The 27691-nt window shown below is 48.5% G+C and overlaps 13 protein-coding genes across 13 annotated transcripts; 9 read left to right on the top strand and 4 right to left on the bottom strand.

Moving 5' to 3' along the window:
• Window positions 1-927: 927 nt before the first annotated feature.
• Window positions 928-2343, top strand: MCYG_03077 (FAD binding domain-containing protein; the record flags this gene model as incomplete). The annotated part of the gene is made up of 3 exons (XM_002847525.1): window positions 928-1012; window positions 1101-1138; window positions 1204-2343. 3 exons carry the CDS (start codon window positions 928-930, stop codon window positions 2341-2343), a joined length of 1263 nt encoding a protein of 420 aa, XP_002847571.1.
• Window positions 2344-2811: 468 nt separating this feature from the next.
• On the bottom strand, window positions 2812-3594 carry MCYG_03076 (UPF0041 domain-containing protein; the record flags this gene model as incomplete). The annotated part of the gene is made up of 4 exons (XM_002847524.1): window positions 2812-2992; window positions 3057-3193; window positions 3306-3321; window positions 3407-3594. 4 exons carry the CDS (start codon window positions 3592-3594, stop codon window positions 2812-2814), a joined length of 522 nt encoding a protein of 173 aa, XP_002847570.1.
• A 419-nt stretch (window positions 3595-4013) lies between these two features.
• Window positions 4014-4530, top strand: MCYG_03075 (NADH-ubiquinone oxidoreductase 1 subunit; the record flags this gene model as incomplete). Its single annotated transcript, XM_002847523.1, has 3 exons — window positions 4014-4099; window positions 4193-4299; window positions 4457-4530. 3 exons carry the CDS (start codon window positions 4014-4016, stop codon window positions 4528-4530), a joined length of 267 nt encoding a protein of 88 aa, XP_002847569.1.
• Window positions 4531-4701: 171 nt separating this feature from the next.
• On the bottom strand, window positions 4702-5740 carry MCYG_03074 (extradiol ring-cleavage dioxygenase; the record flags this gene model as incomplete). The annotated part of the gene is made up of 4 exons (XM_002847522.1): window positions 4702-5150; window positions 5230-5390; window positions 5462-5634; window positions 5702-5740. The coding sequence occupies 4 exons, from the start codon at window positions 5738-5740 to the stop codon at window positions 4702-4704; spliced, it is 822 nt and encodes a 273-aa protein (XP_002847568.1).
• A 614-nt stretch (window positions 5741-6354) lies between these two features.
• MCYG_03073 (enzyme activator) lies at window positions 6355-9319 on the bottom strand (the record flags this gene model as incomplete). The annotated part of the gene is made up of 3 exons (XM_002847521.1): window positions 6355-6479; window positions 6539-8833; window positions 9028-9319. The coding sequence occupies 3 exons, from the start codon at window positions 9317-9319 to the stop codon at window positions 6355-6357; spliced, it is 2712 nt and encodes a 903-aa protein (XP_002847567.1).
• Window positions 9320-10205: 886 nt separating this feature from the next.
• On the top strand, window positions 10206-10990 carry MCYG_03072 (conserved hypothetical protein; the record flags this gene model as incomplete). The annotated part of the gene is made up of 4 exons (XM_002847520.1): window positions 10206-10264; window positions 10370-10616; window positions 10687-10756; window positions 10845-10990. The coding sequence occupies 4 exons, from the start codon at window positions 10206-10208 to the stop codon at window positions 10988-10990; spliced, it is 522 nt and encodes a 173-aa protein (XP_002847566.1).
• Window positions 10991-12921: 1931 nt separating this feature from the next.
• Window positions 12922-13542, top strand: MCYG_03071 (synaptobrevin; the record flags this gene model as incomplete). The annotated part of the gene is made up of 3 exons (XM_002847519.1): window positions 12922-13026; window positions 13234-13465; window positions 13520-13542. The coding sequence occupies 3 exons, from the start codon at window positions 12922-12924 to the stop codon at window positions 13540-13542; spliced, it is 360 nt and encodes a 119-aa protein (XP_002847565.1).
• Window positions 13543-14657: 1115 nt separating this feature from the next.
• Window positions 14658-17527, top strand: MCYG_03070 (arg-6; the record flags this gene model as incomplete). The annotated part of the gene is made up of 3 exons (XM_002847518.1): window positions 14658-17081; window positions 17148-17388; window positions 17484-17527. 3 exons carry the CDS (start codon window positions 14658-14660, stop codon window positions 17525-17527), a joined length of 2709 nt encoding a protein of 902 aa, XP_002847564.1.
• Window positions 17528-18284: 757 nt separating this feature from the next.
• On the top strand, window positions 18285-20803 carry MCYG_03069 (Rad21/Rec8 N terminal domain-containing protein; the record flags this gene model as incomplete). The annotated part of the gene is made up of 7 exons (XM_002847517.1): window positions 18285-18303; window positions 18425-18461; window positions 18539-18679; window positions 18736-18870; window positions 18931-19417; window positions 19470-20063; window positions 20129-20803. 7 exons carry the CDS (start codon window positions 18285-18287, stop codon window positions 20801-20803), a joined length of 2088 nt encoding a protein of 695 aa, XP_002847563.1.
• Window positions 20804-21717: 914 nt separating this feature from the next.
• Window positions 21718-23234, top strand: MCYG_03068 (glycosyl hydrolase family 76 protein; the record flags this gene model as incomplete). The annotated part of the gene is made up of 3 exons (XM_002847516.1): window positions 21718-21823; window positions 21896-22599; window positions 22671-23234. The coding sequence occupies 3 exons, from the start codon at window positions 21718-21720 to the stop codon at window positions 23232-23234; spliced, it is 1374 nt and encodes a 457-aa protein (XP_002847562.1).
• Window positions 23235-24059: 825 nt separating this feature from the next.
• On the bottom strand, window positions 24060-24642 carry MCYG_03067 (conserved hypothetical protein; the record flags this gene model as incomplete). Its single annotated transcript, XM_002847515.1, has 4 exons — window positions 24060-24154; window positions 24246-24357; window positions 24461-24533; window positions 24605-24642. 4 exons carry the CDS (start codon window positions 24640-24642, stop codon window positions 24060-24062), a joined length of 318 nt encoding a protein of 105 aa, XP_002847561.1.
• Window positions 24643-25311: 669 nt separating this feature from the next.
• MCYG_03066 (uncharacterized protein) lies at window positions 25312-25886 on the top strand (the record flags this gene model as incomplete). The annotated part of the gene is made up of 2 exons (XM_002847514.1): window positions 25312-25504; window positions 25573-25886. 2 exons carry the CDS (start codon window positions 25312-25314, stop codon window positions 25884-25886), a joined length of 507 nt encoding a protein of 168 aa, XP_002847560.1.
• A 654-nt stretch (window positions 25887-26540) lies between these two features.
• On the top strand, window positions 26541-27653 carry MCYG_03065 (conserved hypothetical protein; the record flags this gene model as incomplete). Its single annotated transcript, XM_002847513.1, has 4 exons — window positions 26541-26565; window positions 26627-27193; window positions 27256-27446; window positions 27579-27653. 4 exons carry the CDS (start codon window positions 26541-26543, stop codon window positions 27651-27653), a joined length of 858 nt encoding a protein of 285 aa, XP_002847559.1.
• Window positions 27654-27691: the final 38 nt, after the last annotated feature.

Here is a 27691-nt window from a genome sequence, read left to right as displayed (position 1 = left end):
AGCATGAAGGTAATAAATGACAGGCTGTTAACACAGTACATCCATACGATGGCTTGTAGGACAGCCTGTCAGTGGCTAAACCTGAGGCTTTCTACAATAACATCCCTGATATTTTGGATCATGCTTGCAAGCAGGTCGATCTTCTTTAGCCACCGCAGCCAAAGAGGCCTATCAGCGAGCCCACTGGTGACGGTAAAGCCAGTAATCGCCATTACTTTTTCGCACATCCCATGTCTAACTCTATCGCATTCGCCGTTTGAAGATAGTTGCAAGTCCGGCAAGATGGTTGTTGGTTTTGATGATACGAAGGGGGAGATATCAAAGTATCTCTCTTCGCCATATAGTTATACTTGGGTGCCATGGCTGGCCGGTTCATCCCCTAGTATATTGATCAACAGTCAACAGTGTATATAATGTATATACACACCTGACGTCTTTGCTCGCCTTCTTCTTCCTGATGCCGGTATATAAAGTTTTTTCTGGTCCAAGACCGGCCAAGTCCAAGGGTTGATCCTGAAGGGCGAGCAAGCCAGAGAGTGAACAATATATTATTATTAGTTCAGCCCTTAAGATGATATCCACTCGCTTCTGCCAACGTGGATTCTCGTTTGGCCAGGCTGGACAGCCTGGCATTCGGCATCGGCTTCGCTCGCTTGGAAGTGCTATCCCCCATGGCTTAGGGTTCTGCGCATGGCTTGCAAAATACGACCAAGTCGTATCCACCCTTCTGCCAATCTATTCACTGCTGCTTAGAGTTGCCCACGCTCGTCACATAGACGGGAAGTAACACGGATGAAAATCCCCTGGGAAAGGAATATCTCCACTCGTGGTGCCATGGGGTTGGGATTTTGTTCCTCGAGTTTTGGCGTTTCTTCTAATCTAGTTCTGTCAAAGCCTCAGCTAAAGGCCGCCTGATATGCCTCAGAGATGGGGGAATATTTGTCTGTGATGGAGGATAGAAACCTCCCAGTCGTCTCGGGGGCCGTTGCCACCGTTCTCATCATCGGAGCTGGTAAGTCTGGTCTTTTTTTCCCTGTTTGTTGCCGATATATCTTCCCCTCCATAATGCATGTTTTGACGTTTTTTGGGTGGTAATCCAGGAACAACAGGACTTGCACTGGCACAAGGATTTAAAAAGGTAAGAAGACGTTCCTGTCAAATGAATGGATTGGTCGAACTGTGATAAAACTAACACGTTATCAGGCGGGGATACCATGCACTATCTTTGAGAAGCACGAAAGCCTCAATGCACTGCCTAGGGACTGGAATATGGGACTCCATTGGGGGGCTGCCGCCTTACAAGGAGTCCTCAGCTGCGAGTTATGGAACCGGATCGAGACAGTTCATGTCGACCCAAGTACCCCGGTGGCAGAGAAGGACGTCTTGAAATTTATCAATTCCAGCACTGGTGAACCAATGTCAGAGGTGCATGTCTCCAAATTCTATCGATTACGCCGGAGTAAGCTGCGCTCCTTACTCGAGGACGACCTGGATATCCGATATAACAAGGTCCTCAAGAACATTTCGATGTCGAGTGATGGCCGGATAGCAACAGTTCACTTTGAAGACGGCACCTCTTCCTCTGGACAGTTCGTTATCGCCGCCGATGGAGCCCGTTCAACTGCGCGTCAGCTTCTGCTGGGGAAGACTAGGGGTGCCATACGGCGTCTACCGTACGCGGCTACCTTTATACACGCGAAATTCACGGTCGAGCAGGCGCTCCATCTCCGCAGTTTCCATCCTCTCTATATCGCAGGCATCCATCCGTCCGGCTTTTTCTCATTCTTTGGTATGCATGACGCCGAGGACCCTGCCAGACCGGAAACATGGACGTTCTTCTTTTATATCTCTTGGAAATATAGCCTCGAGGAACAGGACAGCACGTCTGGTTGGTCCAACAAGCAACGGCTAGACCAGGTCAAGTCGTTTGCTAAAGACTTTTGTGACCCTTGGAAAAGTGCCTTTGAGTGGATTGGAGACGACCATCAGGTCTGGTACATGGGCCTGACTGACTTCGATCCGGGCTCGGAGGGCCATTGCTGGAACAACCATGGTGGTCGAGTGACCCTCGCTGGCGATGCTGCCCACGCCATGACATATCAGCGCGGCCAGGGCCTGAACCACTCTGTCACCGATGCTGCAAAACTCGTCAACGCCATCACTGATGCGGTATCAGGCCTATCGTCCAAGGCTACCTCGATTTCAGCCTACGAGGATGAGATGATTGCAAGAGCAGGGGGTGAAGTCAGATTGTCTACCGTTAATACGGAGATGCTCCATGACTGGGAGCGGGTGCTTGCATCTCCAGTATTAACATCAGGAATGAAACATAATAACCGATGAATCACGATTGACTTAGTTTGTTATGATGGGTGGAATTCTTCTTCTTTGCTTGCATGTATGTATTAATCCTGGTTCATTTTTGGTCGGGCGTTTGCAACTTTGATACTCCTTTCTACATGTATACATTTCTCCCCCTTTATTACTTGATGTCTTTCATACTTTAATTCTAGACGAATATCAATGCAGCCATGCCATCCTCTTCTCCTGGTAGAGCAAAGAGTAAATCCATGAATTAATCAAGAATTAAAGATTTTATTATTCAGTTAGCTTCAGGGCATCAAATGCCAATTAAGAGAAAGTGAATAAAAAGCCTGTGTCTAAAGCAATAGAACTGTATATGCACCTAATGAAACAAGATATGAAGAACAAGAGGGTTTGGCAACATAAATATACTGAGGGATATTGCCAGGTCTGTAAAAGAAATTTGCTGGGGAACAAATCTAGTTGTTAACCATTCAAGCTACCCAACTAGTGCTTTTTCACAGCCTCCTCTGCCTTGTGAATAGCTGCTTTTGCAGAATCTGTTGCCTCATGGGTCATATCCTTGACGGCCTCTTTAGCTGAACCGTCTTGAGACCGCCTGTAGAGGAAGATTCGGGTGACTTGTGTAAGGCCAACACAGCCAACAAAAAAGTTGACGGTTGCAAGGCTGTGGAATTCAGATAATAAGCATTCAATTCACCAGCGTGGAGATGAAGAGGACAAATGCTTACAGGACGTTTCTAGGTTTGATGATAAGACACCATCTAGTCCAGATTGCTCCGGTTGCCATCAAAGCACCGTTTTGAGTCAGGGAAAGTTTCTCGGCAGGTCTGGCCATATCAGAAAGCCCGGCCAAAACGAGAACCCACTGTAAAACGGGTTACGGGGTTAGCCGCAAAGTCATCTCTCTCTTTTAGTGTATCAATCGGGTGACTTGGGGGGCGTGCTATAAAGTTGAGATTTGAGGATTTGCAACGAACCTTCATAACAGGTGCCCTAATTCGTAGAAAAAGGTGTCAATTAGCAGGTTGGCTTCAAATATAGTTGATAAAAAGAGCGCGAATAATATCAATTATCATACCAGAAATGGACGGTCTTGATTCCAATGGGGCTGTTCCATGATCGCTGCAGGAAGCTCTGCTGTGCTGCTCCGGCTTCAGTGCTTTGGAATCGCCTCGCCCGGAGTGCCTGCGCTCTGAAACGAGCGGTGGCATTCTGAAAAGCAGCCCTTGAATTCTGGAAGAGACGGAGTCCGATCTTTGAAGACATGTTGAGACGAGCGATGTTCGCAACGAGAAGAAGCAAGGGAGAAAAACAAACAAACAGTCCCTAAGACCCGAATAACCCGGAAGATGTAAAGAGGGGAGAGATGGAAATATAATACAAAACCGTCAAGCCTCGCTGCCGTCCAAATGTATAATCTCAAAGATCTCAAAGATCCTCAACATCTCCGCAATCTTGCTAATTTTCCTCTGATCTCCGGTTTCCGCAGGCTATTTCATGACATAAGCACTGAGTCAGCTCAATCACGTGATTAAGCTTGATTCGAACGTCGAAACATCGAAACGAAGCAAAAAGACGGCAAAGACAAGCTCGAATAATGCTCAATTGAGAGAGGCCTTGATATATCATTTGAGACGAACAGAAACTCCTCGAGTGAGCGGAGGACTGTCTACCCACTTACCACAATGGCTTCGAGATACGCCTTCAACACCGGTCTGAAGGAACTCCGGTTCCTCTTCTGCCATTCTTCTGCACACGGCGATGCTACCAGGTAAAAAGCCAGCCCTGTTGCGTGATATATTCACGCTCTTATCATGCATTTTTCGATTCGTTTTCCCTCTGTTGACATCTGTGTCTACTGTAGAGCGTTCCTCAAACGAGCATACCCCACCATGAAGAAGAACAACCCATCCGTACCGATATTGATACGGGAGGCGCTGGATGTCGAACCAAGGGTATTTGCCAGATATGGTATGCACCGTCCTTGGTTGTATCCGTGTGTGGTTAGGGTAATTTAACTAATATGTTATGGCTGGCAGAGTTCGGAAAGGAAAAACAGGAAACGCTCTTAGGCATGTAATTCCATGGCGATGCTCTGCTTGGGACTTTGTAACTGATACTCGTATAGGTTTATCGGATAAGGAGATAGAACAGAAAGTGACAGTCCTTGTGAAGAACGAGGGACAGCCCCAACAAGCGTGATTGTACACTACTCCTCTTACGAACCGAATCCGTTTCTTTTCATTATCCACTGTACCTATACCAGCGTGAAGGAATAGAACTGGAATAATATAAATATTCCAATTGCATATATCAACCTATATACTCGATTTACATGTTTTCAAGGAAGGCCGTCTCCCTATTTAGCCAAAATTACGCCGGGGCGTCGCCAAATCGGAACTGCGCCCAGCTCATGCTCCCTTCCTTCAAAGTCCACAGCCTCTCTCCGCAATCTACTCCAGCAGCCCCCGCGCCAATATGAATGGGCAGCAGGTGTTCAAATGTCGGATGAGCTTGTCGTGCATCATGCCGAAGAAGCAACTCGGCCATTGCCTTTTGTCTCTCTGCGGGAGGGGTCATAACAGCTTCTTTCAAGGCTTCGTCAAAGCTAACAGTGTAGTCTAGCGGGCTTGGATCTCCAAATGTAAAGCGGAAATCACGTAGGTTATGCACCGCCATACCTGACACGATTATCTGGATGTTCTCATCCCGCAGTTGTGAGATTGCTTGCCCCAATTTGTAGTGTTCGTCAGGGTCTTCGTCGTCAAATAGAGAGACCTGCACAGCAGGGACACTCAGAGGGTTATCCTCTGGGTCAAATGCTAAAAGCATAAAACATGTGAGCTTTTTAAAACAGCTAGCTGACAAACGATCTCCGGTTAATATTTAACAGTTACGTACCACACTTGAAACTTGCCCACACACCATGATCGAGCCCTCGCGTAACCCCTTCAGCCTTCATGCCCGCGCCCTGGATAAGACGGATCACCTTCTCCGCGATCTCCTTGCTCCCCCTGTTGGGATACTTCTCTTTATAATAATGTGGTGGGAAGCCGTAAAAACTATTCGATCATATCAGATTAACGTCTCCGTTTTGAGTCAGCCGTAAAGAAACTTGAAAGAATCCTCTTACTCATATATCAACTCTGTAGTCTCTGATGTGTTGACCAAGATGGTATCCTTTCCGCCCTGCCAATGAGCGGAAAACACTACAACAGCCTGTGGTTTCACTCTCCCAGTGATCTCCCGACCAATTTCTTGTAGTTTCGTATATGCCGGATGTTCATGATCGTACATGATGTTTGGCTACTTCATTGTTAACTATTGCCCAACTTCCCACAGCTAAATGTATGACTAGGATGGATAGACCTACTCCGCCATGGCTTAGGAAGTATACCGGTGTCCTCGCCATTGGTATTACCGGCAATGTATAGTATTCCTTGACTATCGGGTCCGTGGTAGGTGTGTTAATGGCTGAATCTGCGGAGTATCGTACCCGAGGTCAATCTAATAGTTAGCTTTCAACTTATTTACCTAAATCCTATATAGCTGACTTATGCTGAACAGCGAATCGCGATCTAGACACAGGCACTGATTGACTACAGTATGTAGCCTATATGCTAGGTGTTTCTGTGCCTGAATATACGGTATTAGAATGCCATTAATTATCTTCCTATTCAAAACCCCTACGAAAGCAGATCTTGCCGACGCTTGCGAAGGGAAACAAAACGAAGAAAGGAGGTAGGAATACAGTAACAATCATCACGTTTATACCACAGGTCATGAAGAATAAAAAAAACACGGGGGAATGAGGACGGCGATGTTCAATGATATGTGCAAGGGGAAATGATAATTAATCCCCTCCAGGGGGTGGGAAAGGATGGGAGTAAGAAATAATAACAAGAACAAAGAGCACAATAGAAACAGCATAAGAAATGAGATAATCAAGGTCTTTTCCAAGGCATGCAAGAAGTCTAGGGGAAAACAGAGCACAAACGTCATGCATGGGGATATCTCAAAAAAAAATTACATTACAATGCAATCACCTTCGTTTTTGTTGACGGCAGATCTAGAAACGCGGGTCTTTTGCATTCTCGCACCGCCTCGACGAAGGTCTTCCAACCGTTCGCGAGCTTTCAAGAAATTTTGAGCTGAATGGCGACGTTAGTTGAAGGAATTGGGCTATATGGGAACCAAAGACAGAACTTACAGGATGCTTTCCAGTACCATCTCTTTGCGTCATCTAGATTAGTAGGAACACCGATACCAACCTCAGTGAAATAGCCCATTGCGTATTCCGCCTTGGCTAATCCGGCCATGGCAGCTTTGCGGGCCCAAAGATATGCTTCCGTGTCGCTTTGTTGCAAGATGCCCTCTGCACCGGTCAAATACCATCCGCTGAGAGATAGTTCACTTTGATGCTCGCCCTGTGCAGCAGCTTGGGTATACCAGTAGATACTCTGCCGCGCATCAACCGGACATCCTACCAGGCCATACTCGTATGCGGCACCAAGGCGGTGTTGGGAGAACTTATAGCCCAGTTCACCTGCTTGATGAAGCAGTTCTCGGGCATAATTTTCATCTCGAATGATAGAGTCGATGCCTTGAGGGTTTTCGTACAGCAAGGCCAATTCATGTAGCGCATGAGGGTTTTCCTCATCTGCGCGCTCAGCAGCGCGTTTCAACCAGGATAAAGCTTCTCGTGGGTTTTTAGGCTGGCCCAGCAAGCCCTTTAGGAGGATCATGCCCATCTTATACATGGCCGGAGGGTCACCTAGGGCAGCGGCACGTCTATACCATTGTACTGATTTCAGCGGATCACGCCGAGTGCCTCCGCCGCCTTCTTGGCCCATTTCACAGCATACAGCAACTCGATAGGCAGATTCAGCATGGCCCATTTTGGCGGCTGACTGGTACAAGCTGAATGCCTCTTTCGGGTTAATTTCCAGTCCAAGCTGTCCGGAGCCGTAGCAGTCCGCCATGTAGAACATTCCTGGAGGATATCCCGCGCCAACAAGCTTTTTAGTGATTTTATAGGCCTCCATAACGTACCGTTCCCTGTTTTTAGACTTGGTCTTTGCATCTGCTCGTCCGTTGTCGTCTACGAGGTGGATAGAGGCCTCGACCAACTTCTTGGCTAGGACCAGCTGCTTGGCATGGTCTGCAGGGTTGCTTCGAGCAGTCTGTTGAATTATATGTAATTCGCCAATGGTTATCGGCTGGGAAGATCGGCGAGTTTCACCACCGTAGGATGAAGGGGAAGCTTGATTAGGCTGAGGAGTGGGTGCCGGCTGCGGAGTACTGGTATAATTTCTTACAGGAGCCGGCTTTGGCCCTTGATCAAGGCCGGGCCGGAAGGGAGCGGGAGGAGGGTGGTGTTGGTGGGAATCAGGCCCCTGGTAGCCGCTGTATTGGTCTTCAACCGGTCCTCCATAGTTCATATCCTGAGGCGGGTACGGCCGTCCGCTATCATACTGACCTCTACCGCCGTTTTCAGGCGGAGGAGGCCCGTACTGATGATACTGTTGGGCAGGGTACCCGCCTCTGCTTCCTTGCCCGCCGTGTTGTGCTGGAGTCATTGGTCGGCCACCCTGTTCGCCGAAATACGCATTGTTAGGATGGTGCTGATGTTGACCATAGCCTCTGTGAGCATACGCTGGCGAGGGAGCATATTCGTCCATCAGAGGGTTCCCGTAGCCATTTGTAGGGCCCTGCCTTTCTGGGGGGGACTGCATAGGCGCTATGCCTCCCGAGGGCTTATATGGAGCGTAGGCAGGCTTTTGCCCCGAGATGGATCCTGGATCTTGCTTTGGCTTATCGAACGGAATCAGCGTTTCCGCATGGGGCGATCCGACATTCTCGTCAGACATGGCACCAAAATTTGGCATGTCGGGCTCGTTTGGCTCGGTGTTGTCATAGTAGTCGTTGAGTAGGTCCTCGTTTAAGTAGCTCAGCTCGTCTTCTGCCTCGACTTTGTCAGCAACTTGTGGCTCCAGGTCGGCGTGCTTCGGGTGGACTAGCTCCGGTTTTACACCAACAGCAGTTCCTGGCCGAGATGAAACCGGGTGTGTGTCGGGGCGTAGAGCTGGGCTAAGAGGCGGGGGGCTTAGACCAGGGTCTTGCCAGGCGCGCTGCCCGGGGTATAGAGGTTTCGGACCTCCAGCGGACATGTTGACAGGCATGGTTGCACTTCGAGAAGGCGGTGCTGCTCGAGGATCTTGCTGGGGATGGGCGGCATGGTGCGTTTCAACATTGAGCGGAGGTGGACTTTCACTTGGCACCCGGCGAGGATTCAATGTTGGAAGCGGTTCTGAGTGATATGTTGATGGAGGTGGGCGGTTGGAGTTTGACGTATGCGGCCGTAGGATTGGTGGTGCTCCACGGTGTTTTTGGTTCTGGCCGAGCTCCAACGCACCCATCTTCTTCTCCAACCCGAGATCCATCGAGTTTACACGCTTTCTAGGTGGGAACGAGGGAAACGGATTGTCGAACGAGCTCTTGAGCTCTGGAGAATTCGGTTTTACCGGAGCTGATATAGCTTACAATTAGTATCGAGTTATATAGGGGCCAAAAAGAAATGAAACTTACCTTGGTTTGTGTGCTGACGGACGGGAGGAGGCTTATTCTGAGCCCTTGGAGGCCCTGCAGGTCCGTATCCACCTCCATGAGGTGGCCTATTATTATATCCATTTGGCGGACCTCTGTAGCCCTGGGGCGTTGGGGGAGGACCTCGAGGAGGCCTGTTCTGAGGAGGATAGCCGCCGTCGTACATCCCACGACCACCTCGACCATAAGGGACCTGCCCGTTGGTCCGGTAGCCATCATCGTAGTTCATCGGACGGTCTCCTCCAGGGCCATAAGGCAGTCGTCTATCTGGAGGTGGGTGTTGGTGTTGGTAGTGGTCTTGGTACTGTTGCGGAGGAGGACCGCTACCGTACTGCGGTCCAGGAGAAGGACCATAGTGAGGCGGAGGGCGAGCTTGGTAGGCCATAGCACCAACACTAGGCTCTATTACCAACTTTTGCCGGAGCTGCTAGTTATATTTTTTTTTGACGGTAAAGAACTAGTTAACTACTCCGTAGTTATGCTCCCAATGCGGCTCAATCGTTCCTCTTCTTATCTCGATCTCGATCTTCGATCTCTCTCGATGGCGATGCGCCCCGCCAAAACAACAGCGATGTACGGAGTAGCAGTCCAGTTTCCACTATAACCGCACCATCAGCTCCGTAGGATCGGTGGTGTGCCTCTCGAAGGATAGGCGTCCAAGGTGCTTTCAGGTGTATCGTGGGGGAGGGGGGAGGGCGCGCAGAGGGAGAGAGAGAACAGAGCGCCCAACAGAGTCCGGCCACCCAAGGGAAAAAACGCGAATGCAAGAAATCGATAGTGCGAAGAGACGGCAGCGCCGAGCCGGCCGTTAATATAAAAAGTGTGTCAGTCAAGTCGAAGGGCCTGACAGGGGGGGCATGGGACTGCTGCCCGCCGCGATGCGATGCGATGGGACAAGCGACAGCGGGAAGAGGAAGAAGGGAAAAAAGAAAAGAGCAGACCACGCGACAGTGCAAAGTGACTCGTGGAGAGTATCGAACTTCTTGCTGGACCAGCCTGGCAGTTCAGAATGATATCGAGACGGGCGTCGTTGCAGCTAGTTTGGCGAGAAAGGCACGATTTTTATAGTTATATACGGATGAAGGTTGCAAGGAGGTCGCACTTCTGTGACAAGGAGGCGTTTTTTGTTTCTTCCGTTTGAGATGCGCGCTTAGCAAGTTAAACAGCTTCAACTCTGCCGTTTTATAGGATATGAGAGATGAGCAGAAGAGAAAATATTCTACGTGAGAAAAGGCTATTCTCTATGATACTACATGAGCCATCCATGCGACATGGCCCCTGGCAAAGACCGTCTTTACATCGCGCTGTACCACCACAAACGCGAAGGAGTGTCAGTACATATGGACTAATCATATAACAAGAGAAGGATATATATATGCTTCTGCTTCTATTTTTTGCTTCTTCAAGATGGGCGCTAATCCGCTTCTCCTGCCAGGTACCATTGGGCATATCTCGTATCGCCCAAGTCTGCCCCTGACAGCCCTAACCAGACGGTCAAGTACCATGTCACAAACGTCCTTCAGCCAGTGGAGGAGACCGTTAGAGAGGAGTGGCGATACGAACGGCAGCTTCTGGCCGAAGTCAAGACTCCCAGGCTGCTGGCCAGGCTTCTCATCGGCAAAGTAGAGAAGTCCAGACGGGAGTTTGAGCAGTGTCTTGGTAGAGTTCCTCTGGTCCAGGATGTGAGCCTTTACCTGCTTTTTACCTTGCTTCTTTCTCGCTGCTGGGCGATGTAACTAACTGGCGAGATAGGATCCTGACTGGAGATGCCGGACATGGACAAAACAGGCGATGGCTGAGCTGCAGAGGGGCAAGGTTCTAAGTAATAACCAATCCCAGCCCTTGTCCTCCACGGATAACTAGCTGCGTGGCATTTTTTTCTTTCTTGTCTAACGTGGTGGTTTGCTCAGGCAGCTCGTCCATCACCGACTGGGACATCATCGAGGCGGAAGGCCGAGCTTACGTTGAGAGGAAGAAGGGCGAAGGTCGCTACAGAGTCATCATGGACTCAATTCCAACTTATGATCTACTTGAGCGGCGAGAAATCAGTAAGTAGGATGCTCCTTGCTAAGTAGTAGATATTCTTTTATGAAGGACAAGAGTTACCTACACCATCCATCTTCCAATAATTGAGGGCTCGCTCATGAGTTAAGTAGCCATCCTAGTTAAATAGGTGTCGAGCAAGACAATCAGGAATGATGCTCTCAACTGATGCATCTAACACACATCTCTACAAGACATCCCTCGAAATACTATTCAAAATGCAGACGTTTTGAAACGGTCCCTTTACATCCCGGATATATATACCGGGCAGAACCTGAACTGGAGGCCTTGCAGTTGGCACCTGTCTCGTATACCTTGGTTGTAAGGTCGTCCCATCGATTAGTTGGCTTCGTTACAATCATAATAAGCCGAGTCATTTCTTCTACTCCAGGGCTTTCTGTTTCCCGGTCTTCTGTCCACAGGGAACCCAGGCACTCTGTCTCCTTCAGCTCGTTGTCTCTCCATGGCTGCCGTGCCTTTTCTTCATGCCCAGCTCAGAAGTTTACTCTGATTTCCTGGGAGCGGCATGTTGGATGTGTTCCTATCGGGGTTTGACCTGGATTTTAGGGGGTTCGAGCATTAGGATACCCTCTTTACTGGCATTCCCCATCCAGGTATCTGCAACGGGGGGGAATACGTTTCCGTTTGAGGATGAGCGTACAGATAGATGTAGTTGCTGCTTTTCCAGGTGTAGATGATGCCCTTAAAAAGTGCTCTATCTTCCACTAGGATGAAAAAGCGGATGTGTCTCCCCGACGACATCGGCGGGCTCAATAAACCCAACATTGATAACTGCAAGGTTAAGCTACCACTATGTAGTAGCATTCTCGCAGCCTTCCCTACATTCGTTTCTCAAGCAGGCCTGTCTAAGAGACCCTGGTAAGGGTGTGCGGCTTTGAACCATATCTCTTACAGATACTGGCTTCCTCCGCTGAAGAAGCAGCCGGGTTGAAGTCCACAGCTGTCGTAGAAGATACCAGACGACACAAACCGGTGTCTTTTCGGTGACTGTATATATAGTATATAGAGCGAATATGTGTATATAAAACAGCAGAAGGTGAGAGCTCAAATGCAAGGTGATATCAACACAACAAAGGCCATAAGCAGCGGCTGTTAGGTAACTGATAGAGATCGATGGGCACGACGCTCCCCATTAAAGGATATATGTAGCTTTTGCTAACTGATAAGAAATATATAGGGCCTCAGCCAGTGACTGTGCGTGTGTATATAGCCATCTCGTATCATTGGAAGCAGAGATAGAGCGTTCGGAGCTTCAAACAACACAAGGGTATATATATCTCTTCTTCCCTCTCACTCTCTTCTTCCCTCTCACTCTCTTCTTCCCTCTCACTCTCTTCTTCCCTCTCACTCTCTTCTTCCCTCTCACTCTCTTCTTCCCTCTCACTCTCTTCTTCCCTCTCACTCTCTTCTTCCCTCTCACTCTCTTCTTCCCTCTCAATCTCTTCTTCACTCTCACTCTCTTCTTCCCTCTACCTTGATCTTCACCTTCTCACATCAGCATATATCATGTGATATCACGTGTCAAAATGAAACGAGCGATGCCAAGAACTGCTTACGTACTCCAAAGAGAAGGCAGAAAGAAACAAACAAGAAGGAAAAGACGAACAGAAGAAGACGAAGACCAAGACGAAGACCCAGAAGAAGAAACGAAGAAGCAAGACGAAGACGAAGAGACATCAGCCTACCAGCTAGAGAGAAAGAAACGGCACTCAGCCCGTCTACGCCTCGATATCTTGCGCACCTTAGTTGCTACCGATTCGACTTGCCACTCAGTCGTTGACCCCCAGCCGTCCCTGGTCGCAGATATAATATATTCTTTTCCCTGCTACCTTGAGACAAAAAAAAAGTCTTACATAGTACATCACGTACCCAGGGAGCTCTCGTCCTTCTTTTATTTATTTATTTTGACACATATCTTTCACCATGGCCGACCGCGAACAGCCATACGACCCTTACATTCCATCTCAGTCGAAGCCTGGTCATGATGGTTCGGCCGCGGGAAACCAGAGGACGGCGGCGCTGCAAGCTGTAGGTCATTCGCTTCTCGTTTCGGCACTGTTTCGCATCACTCGAGAGCAGAAGAGGGAGTCCTGGACGAAGAGCAGCTTGAGATGGAAGGCCTTCATTCTCACGGCCGTCTTCTATTGAGGCCCATCACATCTGCCGGATGCGAATATAATGCTGTGATGCTCTTTTTTTTCCCGCGAATTATGCTGACTGGGATGAATCGTCTAGCAAATCGATGATACCGTCGATGTGATGCGAGAGAACATCAACAAGGTCTCGCAGCGTGGTGAACATCTTGACTCTCTACAAGACAAGACCGACAATCTCGCCGTGTCTGCCCAGGGATTCCGTCGGGGAGCAAATCGCGTGAGGAAGCAGATGTGGTGGAAGGACGTCAAGATGCGTATATGGTTGATCATCGGTATTATCGTGCTGCTCGTCATCATCATAGTACCAGCCGGTTCGTCCGCCTTTCCTTCCGCCGCCCAAATCACATATACTGACCCGTTTATAGTCGTTGCATCGAAGCATAAGTGATTTATACGTCCATGAACTCTCCTCACAATAACTTTTAATCCCTCTCCTTCGCCAGCTCGACTATATGACTACGACAGCTCCTTTTTTTCTTTTCAACCAGCGAAGTCTCTACCTTTCATGAATCTCCTATTATCCCGAACGCTAAATCCATGATTCTGATACCTATACCTCTGTTGACTCCTGACCTTTTACCCAAGACGGTGGATAGCAGGGGCTCTACCTTGGTACATCCTCGATGACTTTTTTCTTTTTGTTTCCCCCTTTCCTTTGTTGATCTTCTGTTTTAATACCATGACTCTGCCCTCTTCGATGCAAACGAACAAACCCAGAGTCGCTCTGCTATTTTAAGGGACAAAGGGTTTTATATAGAGGGTTTATTGGTATGGGCGTGAACGGATATCTTTTCTGGCTTCCCATGCTTTTTTACTGATATCATCCTCTTTTCTTTCCTTGCCTCGCCTTTTTCCTCTCTTTTTTGGCCCTCAAACAGACTCCCTTAAATGTGTTAAAATAGCGACAAATTATAATGGCTGTGTGTGTGTTTTGTTTCCTTTCTTTCTCTTCCCCCGTCCCCGTCCCTGTTTTTGATGTCATGTTAACTGTACACCAGACGAGTTCAACTGCTTTAATGTCCCTATTTGACTCCTGCGTAGCCTAACATCTGCATCTGCATCGTCTATATCGTGTGTGCTATGCATCTGCATCTCTATAAAAAGCAACGCTACCGTGTATGCTTAATGCTTCTTCCCTGATCTTCCGCATTGGCTGTGGGTCGGCCAGGGTTCAGAAGCGCATACACATAGCCACATTATATACAGTAACTAATCTATCTTTAGCTACATAGTATGTAATAGTTACATCTCCCAAGCTCTCGTATTTACCTGATATACCTATCTAAGCAAAAGGCTGGTCGGAAAGAAGCCGAAATCGGCTTTGACAAGTTAAAGAAGCTAAGAAAAAAAACCTAGCTCGAACTTCAACTTCTGCGTGTGAGTAATAAACAAAAAAGTCGACCTTCCATCCCCAACTCTTTGGACCTCCTTGCTCATTGATATACCTCTGAAGCCTCTAGAGACGAATTACATAGGGACTGCGCATGCTAGAGCCAGAGAGCCATGTCTAGCCATCTTGCGCGGAGAGCCTGCTCGAAGCTTGCTGCCGGCTGTCTGGCGGCTCGCTCCACCGGGCTGGGGTGTCCTGGTCGACTACCAGCATCCTCGCTGTCAAGCTGTTCGTCGATAGCATCGAAGCATTCGACCGTGAGCCAGCAGCAGAGACGCAGCTATACCTCTCCTCGCTACCAGCCCCATCTCTCGACTCGCTCGACGGTCGTCCAGCTGCTCAGCAACATCGGTTCGAAGCGAGAGGTCCAGCAGTACCTCTCACACTTTACATCGGTCTCCTCCCAGCAGTTCGCCGTCATAAAGGTCGGTGGTGCCATCATCACAGAGCACCTGCAGACCTTGTCTTCTGCTCTGGCCTTCTTGAACCATGTTGGGCTCTATCCGATTGTCGTCCACGGTGCGGGACCACAGCTGAACAAGATGCTCGAGGATGCCGGTGTGGAGCCCCAGTTTGAGGATGGAATCAGAGTCACGGACGGCAAGACGCTCGCGTTGGCCAGATCCCTTTTCATGGAGGAGAATCTCAAGCTGGTCGAGGAGCTGGAGCGGTTGGGCGTGAGAGCCAGACCGCTTACCACGGGTGTCTTTTCGGCAGACTATCTGGACAAGGAAAAGTACAATCTGGTAGGAAAGATCAACGGCGTCAACAAGAAACCTATCGAGGCTGCGATTGAGGCCGGATGCCTTCCTATCCTGACGTCCATGGCCGAGACACCAGAGGGACAAGTCCTCAATGTCAATGCGGATGTTGCGGCCGGTGAGCTAGCCAGAGCGCTACAGCCCCTGAAGATCGTCTATCTGGCCGAGAAGGGAGGCCTCTTTAACGGGGATACCGGCGAGAAGATATCTGCCATCAATCTGGATGAAGAATACGATCATCTCATGAAGCAGTGGTGGGTTCGTCACGGAACTCGTCTCAAGATCAAGGAGATGAAGGAACTTCTCATGGACCTCCCGCGCACTTCCAGCGTTGCCATCATTCACCCGGCTGACCTACAAAAGGAGTTGTTCACCGATACCGGTGCTGGAACCCTAATTCGACGAGGAAATAAGGTGCTCACTAAGAACAGTATCGAGGAGTTTGAAGACATTGAAGCCCTTAAGAACGCCCTAGCTCGTGATCGTGGAGCCCTGGATGCCAGAGCTACTGTCGACCGATACGTCGACTCTCTAAAGGGCCGAGAGATCAAGGCTTACTCTGACGAGCCTATGGAAGCCCTGGCAATTGTCCTGCCTCCCCAACCGGGCTCCTCGCTCGCGCACTTGACCAATATGACCATCACCAAGACAGGCTGGTTAACCCATGTTGCTGATAATGTTTTTACCAGTATCCAAAAGGATTTCCCCAAGCTGACATGGACTGTCAAGGAGGACGACGAGAACCTGTCCTGGTTCTTTGACAAAGCTGACGGAAGCTTGTGCCGAGATGGTGAGGTTCTCTTCTGGTCCGGTGTCCGGGATGCAGATGAAGTCAAGGACCTCGTTCTTGAGTTCAGTAAGAATGGACGTGATATGTTGGGGAACATCAGCCTGGAGTCTTCGTTGAAGCAAGGCACCGCTACACATGCTCCGGCAGGTGGCCACGCGTCCGCCGGCCTGCAGCAGAAGAGAGCCTTTTCGACTTCCTCCTCCAGCACGTCTGCTCTCCGATCATTCAGACAGCAGCAAGCCGCAGCTGGCTTCTCTTCCACTCGGTCATATACCACCAAAACGAACCCAAACCCACCCCTAGGCAAGAAAAATGCATCCAACACAAAGCCTTCCAAGGTCGCCCTGATCGGTGCCCGTGGCTACACCGGCCAGGCACTCATCAGCCTCCTCAGTGCTCACCCATATATGGACCTGGCCCATGTTTCCTCCCGTGAGTTGGCCGGAAAGCCTCTCCAGGGCTATGAGAAGCGTGAGATCATCTATGAGAACCTTAGCCCTGACGATGTTAAGCGTATGGCCGAACAAGGTGATGTTGACTGCTGGGTCATGGCCATGCCCAACGGTGTCTGCAAACCCTTTGTCGACGCCGTCGATCAAGTGGACAGGGAGAAAGCTGTCATCGTCGACTTAAGCGCTGACTATAGATTCGACAGCAAGTGGACTTACGGGCTTCCAGAGCTAGTTAATCGCTCTGCCATTGCACAGGCTACTCGCATTTCGAACCCGGGGTGCTATGCCACTGCAGCCCAGGTTGGTATTGCACCTTTGATTCCGCACTTAGGTGGTCAACCCACCGTATTCGGTGTCTCTGGCTATTCTGGCGCTGGAACAAAACCCAGCTTGAAGAATGATGTGGACCATTTGACCAACAACATCGTACCCTACAGCCTTACAGACCATATCCATGAGAAAGAAATTGGTTCTCAGCTCGGTACAGATGTCGCTTTCATTCCCCATGTCGCCGTCTGGTTCCAGGGTATTCACGTATGTTTTTCCTTCCTAACCCCTTACCCGTCGTTAATCTTAAATGCGCATACTAACCCTTTACAGCATACTATTAACATCCCGTTAAAAGAATCCATGGCCTCGCGTGACATTCGCAACCTCTACCAGGACCGCTACGCAGGTGAAAAGCTCGTCAAGGTCGTTGGCGAGGCACCACTGGTCAAGAACATTTCAGGCCGCCACGGCATCGAAGTTGGTGGCTTTGCAGTCCATTCAAGCGGCAAGCGAGTCATCGTATGCGCAACCATCGACAACCTACTGAAGGGTGCTGCCACTCAATGCCTTCGTATGTCCTCTTTCTCTCTCTCCGCCATCGTTGAAGCGAAATCCATATCTCTAACCTACCCCTTTTCTATATAGAAAACATGAACCTTGCTCTAGGATATTCTGAGTACGAAGGTATCCCTATGGACAAGAGCACCTGATCACCTCTACCATCTTATTTCCATCAACCCTTCCAAAAAGTCATCTAGACCTGACTTGCCGCAGCTATAGATTTTCTCCCATTTCGTTCCTCCCATTAAGCACTCGCATGTCTTCTGCTTCGTTAACTAGTGAATCATTTTCGAACAGTCTTGTCTTTTCATTTTATGCCCATTATCTGCGCATATATCTTTCCATTTCCTTTCTCCTTTGGGGTTTATTTTGTGTAAACAGTGCAAAATATATGTCTTACTGTCCTCTTTCTCATTCTTCTGGGGTTTACAGTGTGGATTTTATTCTCTCGTGTACTTTGACCTTCCGGCTTAGTTCTTCGTCTCTGTAAGCACGATACGAAGCTCTTGCTATCCTTTCCGGTGGCTGATGGAGTCTCATCCCCAATTCCTTCAGCCTTCTACATACCCATCTATACCCTGGACTGTCTATGTCTCTATCTACCCCCTTAATATCCCTATAATATCAACGCTTTTTATATATCAAGATTCTGCCACTCTAAAGCGAGAGCTCGTGACTCTCCGCCTTCCGCCCTCCTCTCACTTCCCGATTAGGCCAACGCGTCGCTCTTCTTCATCGTCTTCTTCCTTCTCGACTTCTTCTTCTTTTCTCTCGTCAACTTCTCTCTTTCAACGCATCTTCAGTTACAGTTACTTATCGGCAGTTAAGTCCTCATCTAAACCTCCAGACGGCCTGTAGATGGTCAGAAGACCAACAATTTAGAACGTGATCAAGAGAATTGACACTATGTTCTACAGTCACGAAAGTGAGTACTTTGCCTACGTCAATTGGCTACCTATACAATATAGACGAACCAAGTTGAATGGGTTTCTTCTAACTTCCTGCTGCCATTCAATTCTTGCTAACCACTTTTCTACATTTACTAGTTCTCACGTCGCGTGAGCATGGTGTTGCGACAGTGTGGTGAGTTTACTATAGATCTAGACCAAGGATAGAAGGTGAAGAAAACCGTCCAATTAATGACGGGGTACTGTGGTCAGGCTCGTCGCAACTCTCGGTGCAAAGTCAACTACTAGAAAGGTGAATAGAAAGGCGATATTGGAGGTGGATGTGCCCAAGGCATGTGATATGATTATTCGACCAGATGCCCCAATGGCATTGAGATTACAGGGGAACCTGCTGTAAGCTCAAATGCTGGCCCATCTCCGTTGTAAATGACTAATTAGAAAAATGGCAGTTATGGGGTATCAAAGGTTTATCATCAACAGTGTGGGTATGCGCTCATAGACGCGGAGGCGACAAGGGAGCGGATGAGAGCCATGTTGAAAGTAATCAATAATAATGGGTTGGATCCCGATGCTGGAAAGGCCAGGTAAGTATTATTCCTACGTATCCCCTAATATGGTCGAGCGTTTCGTAACGGCGAATTTAGGCCTGATCAAATCATGTTACCACATGATCCCGCTTTTATACCAGAGCTCATGCTTCCTGGGTTGAATGTTGACCTGTCAGCTTTAGATATGGGGCTGGAGTGGGAGTCTCCTCGTAAATCCAGCCTTCTATCAAGCTACATACCCCGATCAACCGCTTCCAACAAGTCAGGTACAGAGAAACTGCAGCTAAACCTTTCATCCTCGGATATCGGTGGCGTTCAGACAGTAGACGGTTTAGGATATATAAGTGAAATGAGCAGTGCGAGGAAGGAGCCGCAAGTAGAACTTCCATCCTATTTTAGAGATGAGGCTGGCGTATTACTACAGCCAGACTTTGAATTCGACGGTGATGGGAACATTGTTGAACTATCCCTCAAAAAAGCGACAAAGCTAAAGGATTGTGAGGGAGGCGATATTCATGTGAAAGATGACCGCCTGAGTTTCCTGAGAAATACAGGGATCGATTTCCTGGGCGAAGATTACCAAGTGAGACGAACCTGAGCTCCCATTGACTATATACGCTAATCCTGCAGTTTAGCTTGATGGAGATATCCCAATGCTTGATATTGACATAGTTCGCAACGAAGGTGCTGAGGGTATTCTCATATCTGACGGGACGCAGCCACGGGGGCAAGTGAATGATCCTGATTACTCAAAGTTCCATGAGATTTCCTCAGAAACTGGTGAAACAAAGGCACGCTTCAGGCGAAAACATCCCAAAATGGTTGAGATGGACGAGCCTGCTGAACTTAGAAACTCTGACCTAGCACAGTGGAATTCAGGGTATGCAGAGAACATGGCTGCCGCCGCCAAAGCAAAGGTACACAATAGGCTTATCACCATTGCCAAGAAGAATGCAGCTTTCTGGGTTCTGGGCTCAGGGATTGGGGCAGTAGGTATCGGCCTGGGAGCAGGAGCAGTGCTACATCCATTGGAAGCGTTTTCTGGTGACCAGCTACTAGCATCCTTGACCGGTGTTGCTTGCAGAGAGAGACGTAGGAAGAGAAGCCATGATGGAACGGGAGACCCCAATGCATCCGTTGAGAAGAGGGCTCGTACCAGAGCTGATGACCCTGAAATTGGTCTATGCGAGGCTGTAGAAGCGGATGAATGTCCCGGTTTAGTAGTTGAAGTACGCTATTACTCCCGACTGCAGGAAGAAATAACGAACGTGGTTGCACTAACGTCTAGCCATAGGATATAGAGGTCGGTCGACAGGCACCCGCGCCTCTTCGGGATGACGATCTATCCCATATGCCATGGAACATCACTGCGTCTATCAAGAGCTCGGCTCGACGTTCGTCAGTGTACTCTCGCCAGGTGTTCGCGAGCGGAGGCTTGTTTTCAAGCATCGGTGGGCCGCGCTCTGTAGTAAGCCCCGGGCCGGATGGCCTGCCCAATGCAGCCTTCCGACGAGGGCGTCTGAGGAGCGCAAGTCCACTTGCTGGTCGCGGGGGCATGGTAAATATCCAGCTGCCAAGTGACCAGGACATTGACATGGACACTTTCAGTGGCATCGACGCAGTCCATTGCGGCGACGAAGACGGCCAGCCAGAGGAGCAACCGGACCAGGAGAGATGGATCCAGAAGCCAAACTGGCAGAGTAGCAGCCTTGACCAAGAAACCATCAACTTCTACGAGTACCTGAAGATTCGGATTGAGGAGGATCCGGAGGTCGGAGGTGCAAATCCAGGGGTATCTTTCGCCTCGCTGCTTCCACCCAAATCGAGCTCTCGCGTTGTCGCGACGCAGGCGCTGCTCCACGTTCTGACCCTCGCAACGAATGGAGCTCTTCAAGTACAGCAGGATATCGCCAACGACCCAGTAAGCGTCCAAGATACCGGGGATATCTTCATGATGCTTGGAAGCTAAACAAGCGGCTCCCACATGCAATGCACGCGAGCGGAGTTTTCCACCCAGACGTCAACTTTTACATGATTTTTTTATATTTGACAATCCGAGAGCCATTTGAGCGATAATTTGACCGTATCTCCTTTTGTTTCTTAGTTCGCAATTTAAAAGGGGGGAGAGGGAGTTCTGCGCTGATATATACTTATGCTTCGCGTTATTTTGCCCATGTATCGTTATTAATCTCTTCTTCATGCCCAGTTTTAACCCCGTCCTGTCAATCTCCAGGGCTACGGAAGGCCCACGAAGCCGACGCTTGCACTGCCACCAGCCTTGGCAGAGACAAACCAGCCTGAAACAACTGTTCATCCTTCCGTCACTCTCGTTCGCCAACAAGAAAGTCAACAGCATCACAACCTCGCACCCCCTGGCCTCTCTCTCGCCTTTCCCCTTTCAAGCGTGAAGCTGCAGGCTTTCAATTCACTGCTCGGGCCTGCGACCTTCGAGCTCCAAGTCTTTTTCTCTATCCAGCCAAGCCTGGCACATCGTCGTCAGCCAGGGAAAAAAAAAAACGTTCGAGTTCCACCTGAAGAGAAGATCCACCGTCCAGGCGCCGCGCTCTTGGATATCGTTGCAAAAGGGAGCATCCGACATATTACTTACAACGTACGCTCGCTCGAATCTCTCCCGCAAGCATCATCGAGACTCTCATACGGGGCCCCGTCCATCGACCGTTGATATCATTGAGGTTGCCCCCTCGAACTACTTTGTGTTCCACAGGTCAAGCCCGCTCAGATGACCTGAAGACATTACAGACCGCATGCTACATTCGTTGACTTGAGTGTTGAATCAGCTCATTTGCTGTCGTTCGTTTATAAATCATCACCCGGCTATACATCATTTCCACCGCTCTTCCGCTTTACCTTCTCGTCACAACGATGCTGTCCTCTTATCGATCTCCCAAGTCATGGATATCGCTCCTGACACCGTTGCTAGGGGCCCAGGTGGCTCTAGCATCGATCAATCTAGACTTAGGAAGCGAAGGTGAGATAATTCTTAGTGTTGCTGTTTGAATGGGTAGTATTGGTTGCTAACTCTTTCACCGTGGGGGGGTAGATTCTATCAAGAAAGCTGCAAGCAGTATCGCCTATGGAATGGTGTCCTACTACACTGGAAACCGCACTGGAGACGTTCCGGGCAACCTGCCAGACCCCTACTACTGGTGGGAGGCCGGCGCGATGTTTGGAGCTCTCGTAGACTATTGGTATTACACCGGGGACGACTCCTATAATAAGATCACAATGCAAGCGATGCTTCACCAGGTCGGAGAAGATAATAACTATGAGCCTCGCAACCAAAGCCGCAGTCTTGGTAATGACGATCAAGCATTCTGGGCTATTACCGCAATGAGTGCTGTTGAAAACAAGTTCCCCGATCCCCCACCGGATCAGCCACAATGGCTCTACCTCGTCCAGGCGGTATTCAATCGTCAAGCAGGGCGCTGGGACAACGATACCTGCAACGGTGGCCTACGATGGCAGATTTTCACTCTCAACAATGGATATCACTATAAAAACGCCATTTCTAACGGCGCTTTTTTCCATATGGCTGCTCGTTTGGCAAGGTACACAAACAATGAGACCTATGCCGAGTGGGCTGAAAGATCTTGGGAATGGATGACATCTATCCAGCTTATAAGCCCAACCTACCAAATTTTCGATGGTACCGACTCAGCAGACAACTGCTCCAGCATTAACCATATTCAATGGACATACAACAATGGTATCCTACTTCTTGGCGTTGCTCACATGTACAACCACGTAAGTCTCCCGTGGATATGTCCATTGATTTTTGTAAAATTCACTGGCGAATTGCTGACACATCGACATAGACTAATGCAGATGCCAAATGGAAAGCTCGTCTCGACGGTCTCATCAAGGGATACGAGGTCTTTTTCTCACAGAAAGACCCAAAGGGCATTATGATCGAAGTTGCTTGCGAGGCCCAAGGAAACTGTAACAATGACCAGCGCTCCTTCAAGGCCTATATGAGTCGTTGGATGGCTGCAACTATGATAGTGGCCCCCTATACCCGGCCATTAATTGAACCTCTGCTCCAAGCATCTGCGAAAGCAGCGGCCCTACAGTGCAACGGCCCGAACAATGCTTGTGGCCTCTACTGGACCAAGGGAGCGGACTGGAGTACCTCTAAGACCGGAGTTGGTGAACAGATGGCTGCTCTAGAGGTTATTCAATCCAACCTTTGGCCAAAAGTGGTACTCGGTCCGGCCAACAGCAAGACAGGTACAAGTAAAGGCGACCCTAGTGCAGGTGGTGGAGGTTCTACAATGAAGCAACCATCAACAATCAATACCGGAGACAGAGCAGGCGCTGGTATTTTGACCAGTCTCATTCTCCTGGGCATTGCCGGAGGCGTATGGTGGATGGTATCATAAACAATTTTCCCTTCACTTTCCTTTCTAATTCACATAGTATGTATGCATTTGCTTTGGTGGTCTGATGTTCCATCCCAACCAACTATCTGATCCTCGATATTTCATTTCATCTGTTAGTTTGCACACACACACGCACACGCGCACACTTTGTAACCCTATTGCGTCTCAATTATATTACCTATTTATTTCATTTCATTCCTGCCCCCGTTCCTTCTTCCCCCTTGCCTGTTTCCTTCCCATCATTGCTTTTTTTAAAGGAGAATCGGAGTGTAGAGGCGTGGCTATGCGTCTTAGGCAATATTCATGATCTTGTTTCTCAGTTACTGCTTTACTCCTTTGAAGATGTTGCTTTTTTATCCTTTGTTATTTACAGGCCCAGGGCACCTCCTTCGAATAGTAAATATTATACTTATGTCTATGCTTTGCCTATTTATGCCCGTTTCGAGGAGTCAAAGGTCACACGGGCACCTCCCAGCCCGAGAAATATCTATCATATCTCCTTATATATATGTACATGAGTGGGAAGATGCAGAGATGTAGATACAATACCCTTAGAGTCAACGGATAGATGAGATGATCATAGTAAACAGCCCGTAAACGCCTTCCTGGATGTATATAGTACATAATACCTTGACTCATATGCAAGGCATCGTAATAGATATTCTTATCTGTCAAAACCTCGAATCGTCGATAACGGTATATGTGAAGGTAGAGCGTAGGTCAAGAGAAGGTAGTCCACTGCCTACAGCCAACCTACGGTAAATTCAGTGCCTCGTAGGAAATAAAGCGGTTCAATTGCCTGTGGTTGATAGGTCTGAGAATAGCTCATTTCTCCGGGTGTTGTTCCTGCTGCTCCTGTGACTCTGGCAGCTTCTTTTGCTTCCTTTTTTCTTGTTCAGCTGCATTGACAGCTTCCCAGACTACAAACATGCCTCATCAGCTTTGAAAAAAATCAAGGGATACAGCCCTAAGAATAGCATGACAATGAGAAGAGTAACGCGAAGGACGTACCATTCTTATCAGACTTTGCATGTTCCTTCAGCTGCTTTACGAAATGGTCAAACTCCTGTTGTCGCCTTTCCCGGTTCTCCAGATTCCGCTTTTGTATCTCAGGATTGAATCTCTATGGTCGTGGAGTGAATGTGAATTAGCCCATGCTTTCGAGAAGCTTTCGTTGATAGCAGTTGGTTGGGAGGCATGTAGTCGCGATCAAGGAGTGCGCATACCTTGAATAGTTCCTCCTCCGTAGGACGCACATATTCTACTAAAGCCGGACCTCCGATAATAAGTATCGAGCCTCTACAACATGGCGCCTGTTAGCTGCTGCTGCTTCTGCGTTATTCGCGATGGGATCGTTGAGCAACATTCACCCGATAAGCATCTTAGTCCACGCCCGTGCAGACCTCATGATGCAAATGCAATCACTCCCGTACGGCACAATATGTCAGACAGCCGAGTAACTATCCGTCTCGAAGGAAAACCAGGTGCTCTCGATTATCGACCTCGAGCTCTTGGTCGTCTTTCTGCATGTTCAAGCTTATCATGCCTTTAATCCGTTTGCGGTTTAGCGCGGATGGAGTCTCAGATATAAAATATAACGAGTCTCTCTACTGTCACTAAGAGCGGAATCGCCTTTTTGGCCGGGTGGCAGATTCCAACAGTTATGAGCCCTTTTTCCTGCGGCCACCCCCGAAGACAAAACTCCAAACAGCTTTCTCGACCCCTACAACACGACTCAAAGCCCACCTTCCAGGGACGAACGCAGTCCCAGTCCCGGAACCCAATTCCAAACCGCATTTATAGAGGCATACACTAGTACAGCGAATATCTACCCTGAGGAACACACTAGGCCAAAAGATTGGACACCGAACCCGGAAATGAAGAAGGTAGAAGAGGCTTTGAAGAACCCTCGAATTAGAAAGGACGTTGAGAAGTCAAGGCAACGGAATAAGGAATACAATAAGAAAAAGGAACAGGGTGCAGCCAACCTACGGTAACGGACCTGGAACAAGACGAAGACTATCATCCCACAGCACTACTCACAGTGGGATCCAACGTAGCATCGGCCTACAGCCAAATGTCGAGCTACCACCCGCGAAACAGTGTGGTATACGACACCGCAGCCAACAATCATATAGTCAACGACAAGAACAGGTTCCTGACCATGGAGTCATTCAATGACGAAGTCCTCACCGGCGACAATACAACAAGGGTGATGGGACGAGGTGACGCTCGAATCTGGATGACGAGCCCCAAAGGAACAATTTCAGGTTATCCTTAAAACAAGCCCTAATTATTCCTGGCTTCCACGCAAATGTGCTAGCCAATGAGCCTCTAGGATATACCTTTGACACAGAAGCAGAAAGAATAAGGCACAAAAAGTCCAAAAAGGAGGTCGCGATAATGAGACGAATATACCCGATGTGGGTAGTTAAGTTCAACGAGCCTGAGCTCTTGGTACAAACACCAGGAATATCCGCGTTCTCATCATCTCGGGAACCAAAAATGAACGTTGCAAACGAAGCAACGTGGCACCGGCGGTTAGGACACCCAAATAACGAAGTCCTGAGGCACGTTGAAGAGCTATCAGACGATATCGAGATCGTCCGGCCGAAGGCTCCAAACAGGCGAGCCCGCACTAAGTGGCGGTAGAGACTGGTTATATTTGACAGATATCAAATAAAAAATTCAACGCCAAGTAAACAAACATATTCAATAAATCTAGGGAGAGAAGGATGCTGAATTTCTAGCAATGGGATATTTACCCAATCAGATAAATACCTATCCTATAGAGACATGTCTATAGCTTTATTTCCTCACTGCAACCGCTTACAATAGTGTATATTTGAGCTCTTTGGCTCTCCTAATATGCCTACCCCTATGGCATGTTGGCTGTGCCTGGCTTCCTTACTTGGAATGCGGCTTTACTCCGTTGGTTTCGCTTCTTAAGCCCTTGTTAACTGGGTAGTTTGAATAATGGATATACCATCATAACATGTCTAGCTTCAATGCCAGCAACATATAGCCAAGTACCGGAAACCAGAGCATAACCTTGAGAACTTCATGCTGTTATGGTTCATTTCAATCTCTACTTCTTTCTTTGTTCTTGCTCAGATTAATTCTAGCGAAGCAAGATCTTGAAATTTTCATGAACTACAAACTCGATTTCAAATTTTGATTTCTTCTATCTTTACCTTCCGTTCGCCAAATACGTCAGCTTCACCCTCATTGAGGCTATAAAGCTATCAAGGTGAGATCCCACTCTTAAGCCTCACTTCAAATATTCTTGCACCCACTTGACCTCCCATGTATTACAACAGTCTTGCATTGGGTGTGTACGTGGAAGAAATATTTACTCTTCATTCTAAGATGTTAACTGAATTTGGGTCTAGGAAACGCCATGAGTAGAAGTCGACCAGATCACATACTAGACCCTAACGGTGATGTGATTATCGAGTTGAGAATAGAACCAGGAAATGGCGCCACGAAGCCACACGAAGAGTCTTTTCAAGTGTGTTCAAGACACCTCATACTAGCTTCTGGCTATTTTCGCATGAAGTTTGCAGGGCCATGGAAAAGAGCATACCAATCGAGAGGCAGCCAATGCCTCCGAGTACCTCAAGATTGCAACAATTTGGGAATGTTCCTAGTCCTCATGAATATTTTTCACGGCCATTCAAGGGGTGTGCCTCGGAAAGTTAGCCTTGGGGAACTTGTCAGCTTTGCCGCCCTTGTTGAAACCTACGAATGCCTCGACATAGTGGGCTTTTTTGCGGATATCTGGATTCGCGCACTCAAGGGCCGCCTTCCTAGAACTTTCTCAGATACCGCAAAAATGTGGACTTATGTGGCATACATTTTTCAGGAGCCGATTGTTTTCCAGTCGATGACGAAGATAGCTGTGAAACACGGCAAAAGAATTACTTCTTCGGACCTCCTTCTTCCTCCGGATGTCTGTTGTAAGGACATTCCAATAAAATCACATAAACCTGTTTGTACCAAGGACTAACGGCGGGGATAGTAGAAATCGAGAAGCAGAGAGTGGCATTGAATTGTCAACTTTTGATATTCCTTAAGCGCACAGTTTTGAGGCTGCAAGTGGAAACTTCATCGAATAACTCCGGATCTGCTGGATTGACCCTTGGAATATTATCTGCACGCCTCGCCGACCTCCGCCTTCTAAACCGCCGACCAACCCGCCCATTCTACCACGTAAGTTTTGCAAACATAGTTAGGAGGCTCAAAAACCTGGATATTGAAGTGACCCCTTCTATCCATCATCGTACTGTAGGATATTAACCTGGATTGCCCCATTTGACTGATCCTTGCTAACATAGATTCCAGGAAAGAATCACAACATATCTCGAAGCCCTGGAACACGGAGTTAAAGGCCTGCGGTTGTGTGATGCCCGAACATGAACTCTGGTAATAAGATATCTTAAATAATTTTCTGGGTT

Source organism: Microsporum canis, genomic scaffold (assembly GCF_000151145.1).
Source record: "Microsporum canis CBS 113480 supercont1.3 genomic scaffold, whole genome shotgun sequence".
Lineage (NCBI taxonomy): Eukaryota > Fungi > Ascomycota > Eurotiomycetes > Onygenales > Arthrodermataceae > Microsporum > Microsporum canis.
The sequence above is the reverse complement of the archived record's forward strand: the minus strand, read 5'-3'. Positions and strand labels throughout refer to the sequence as shown.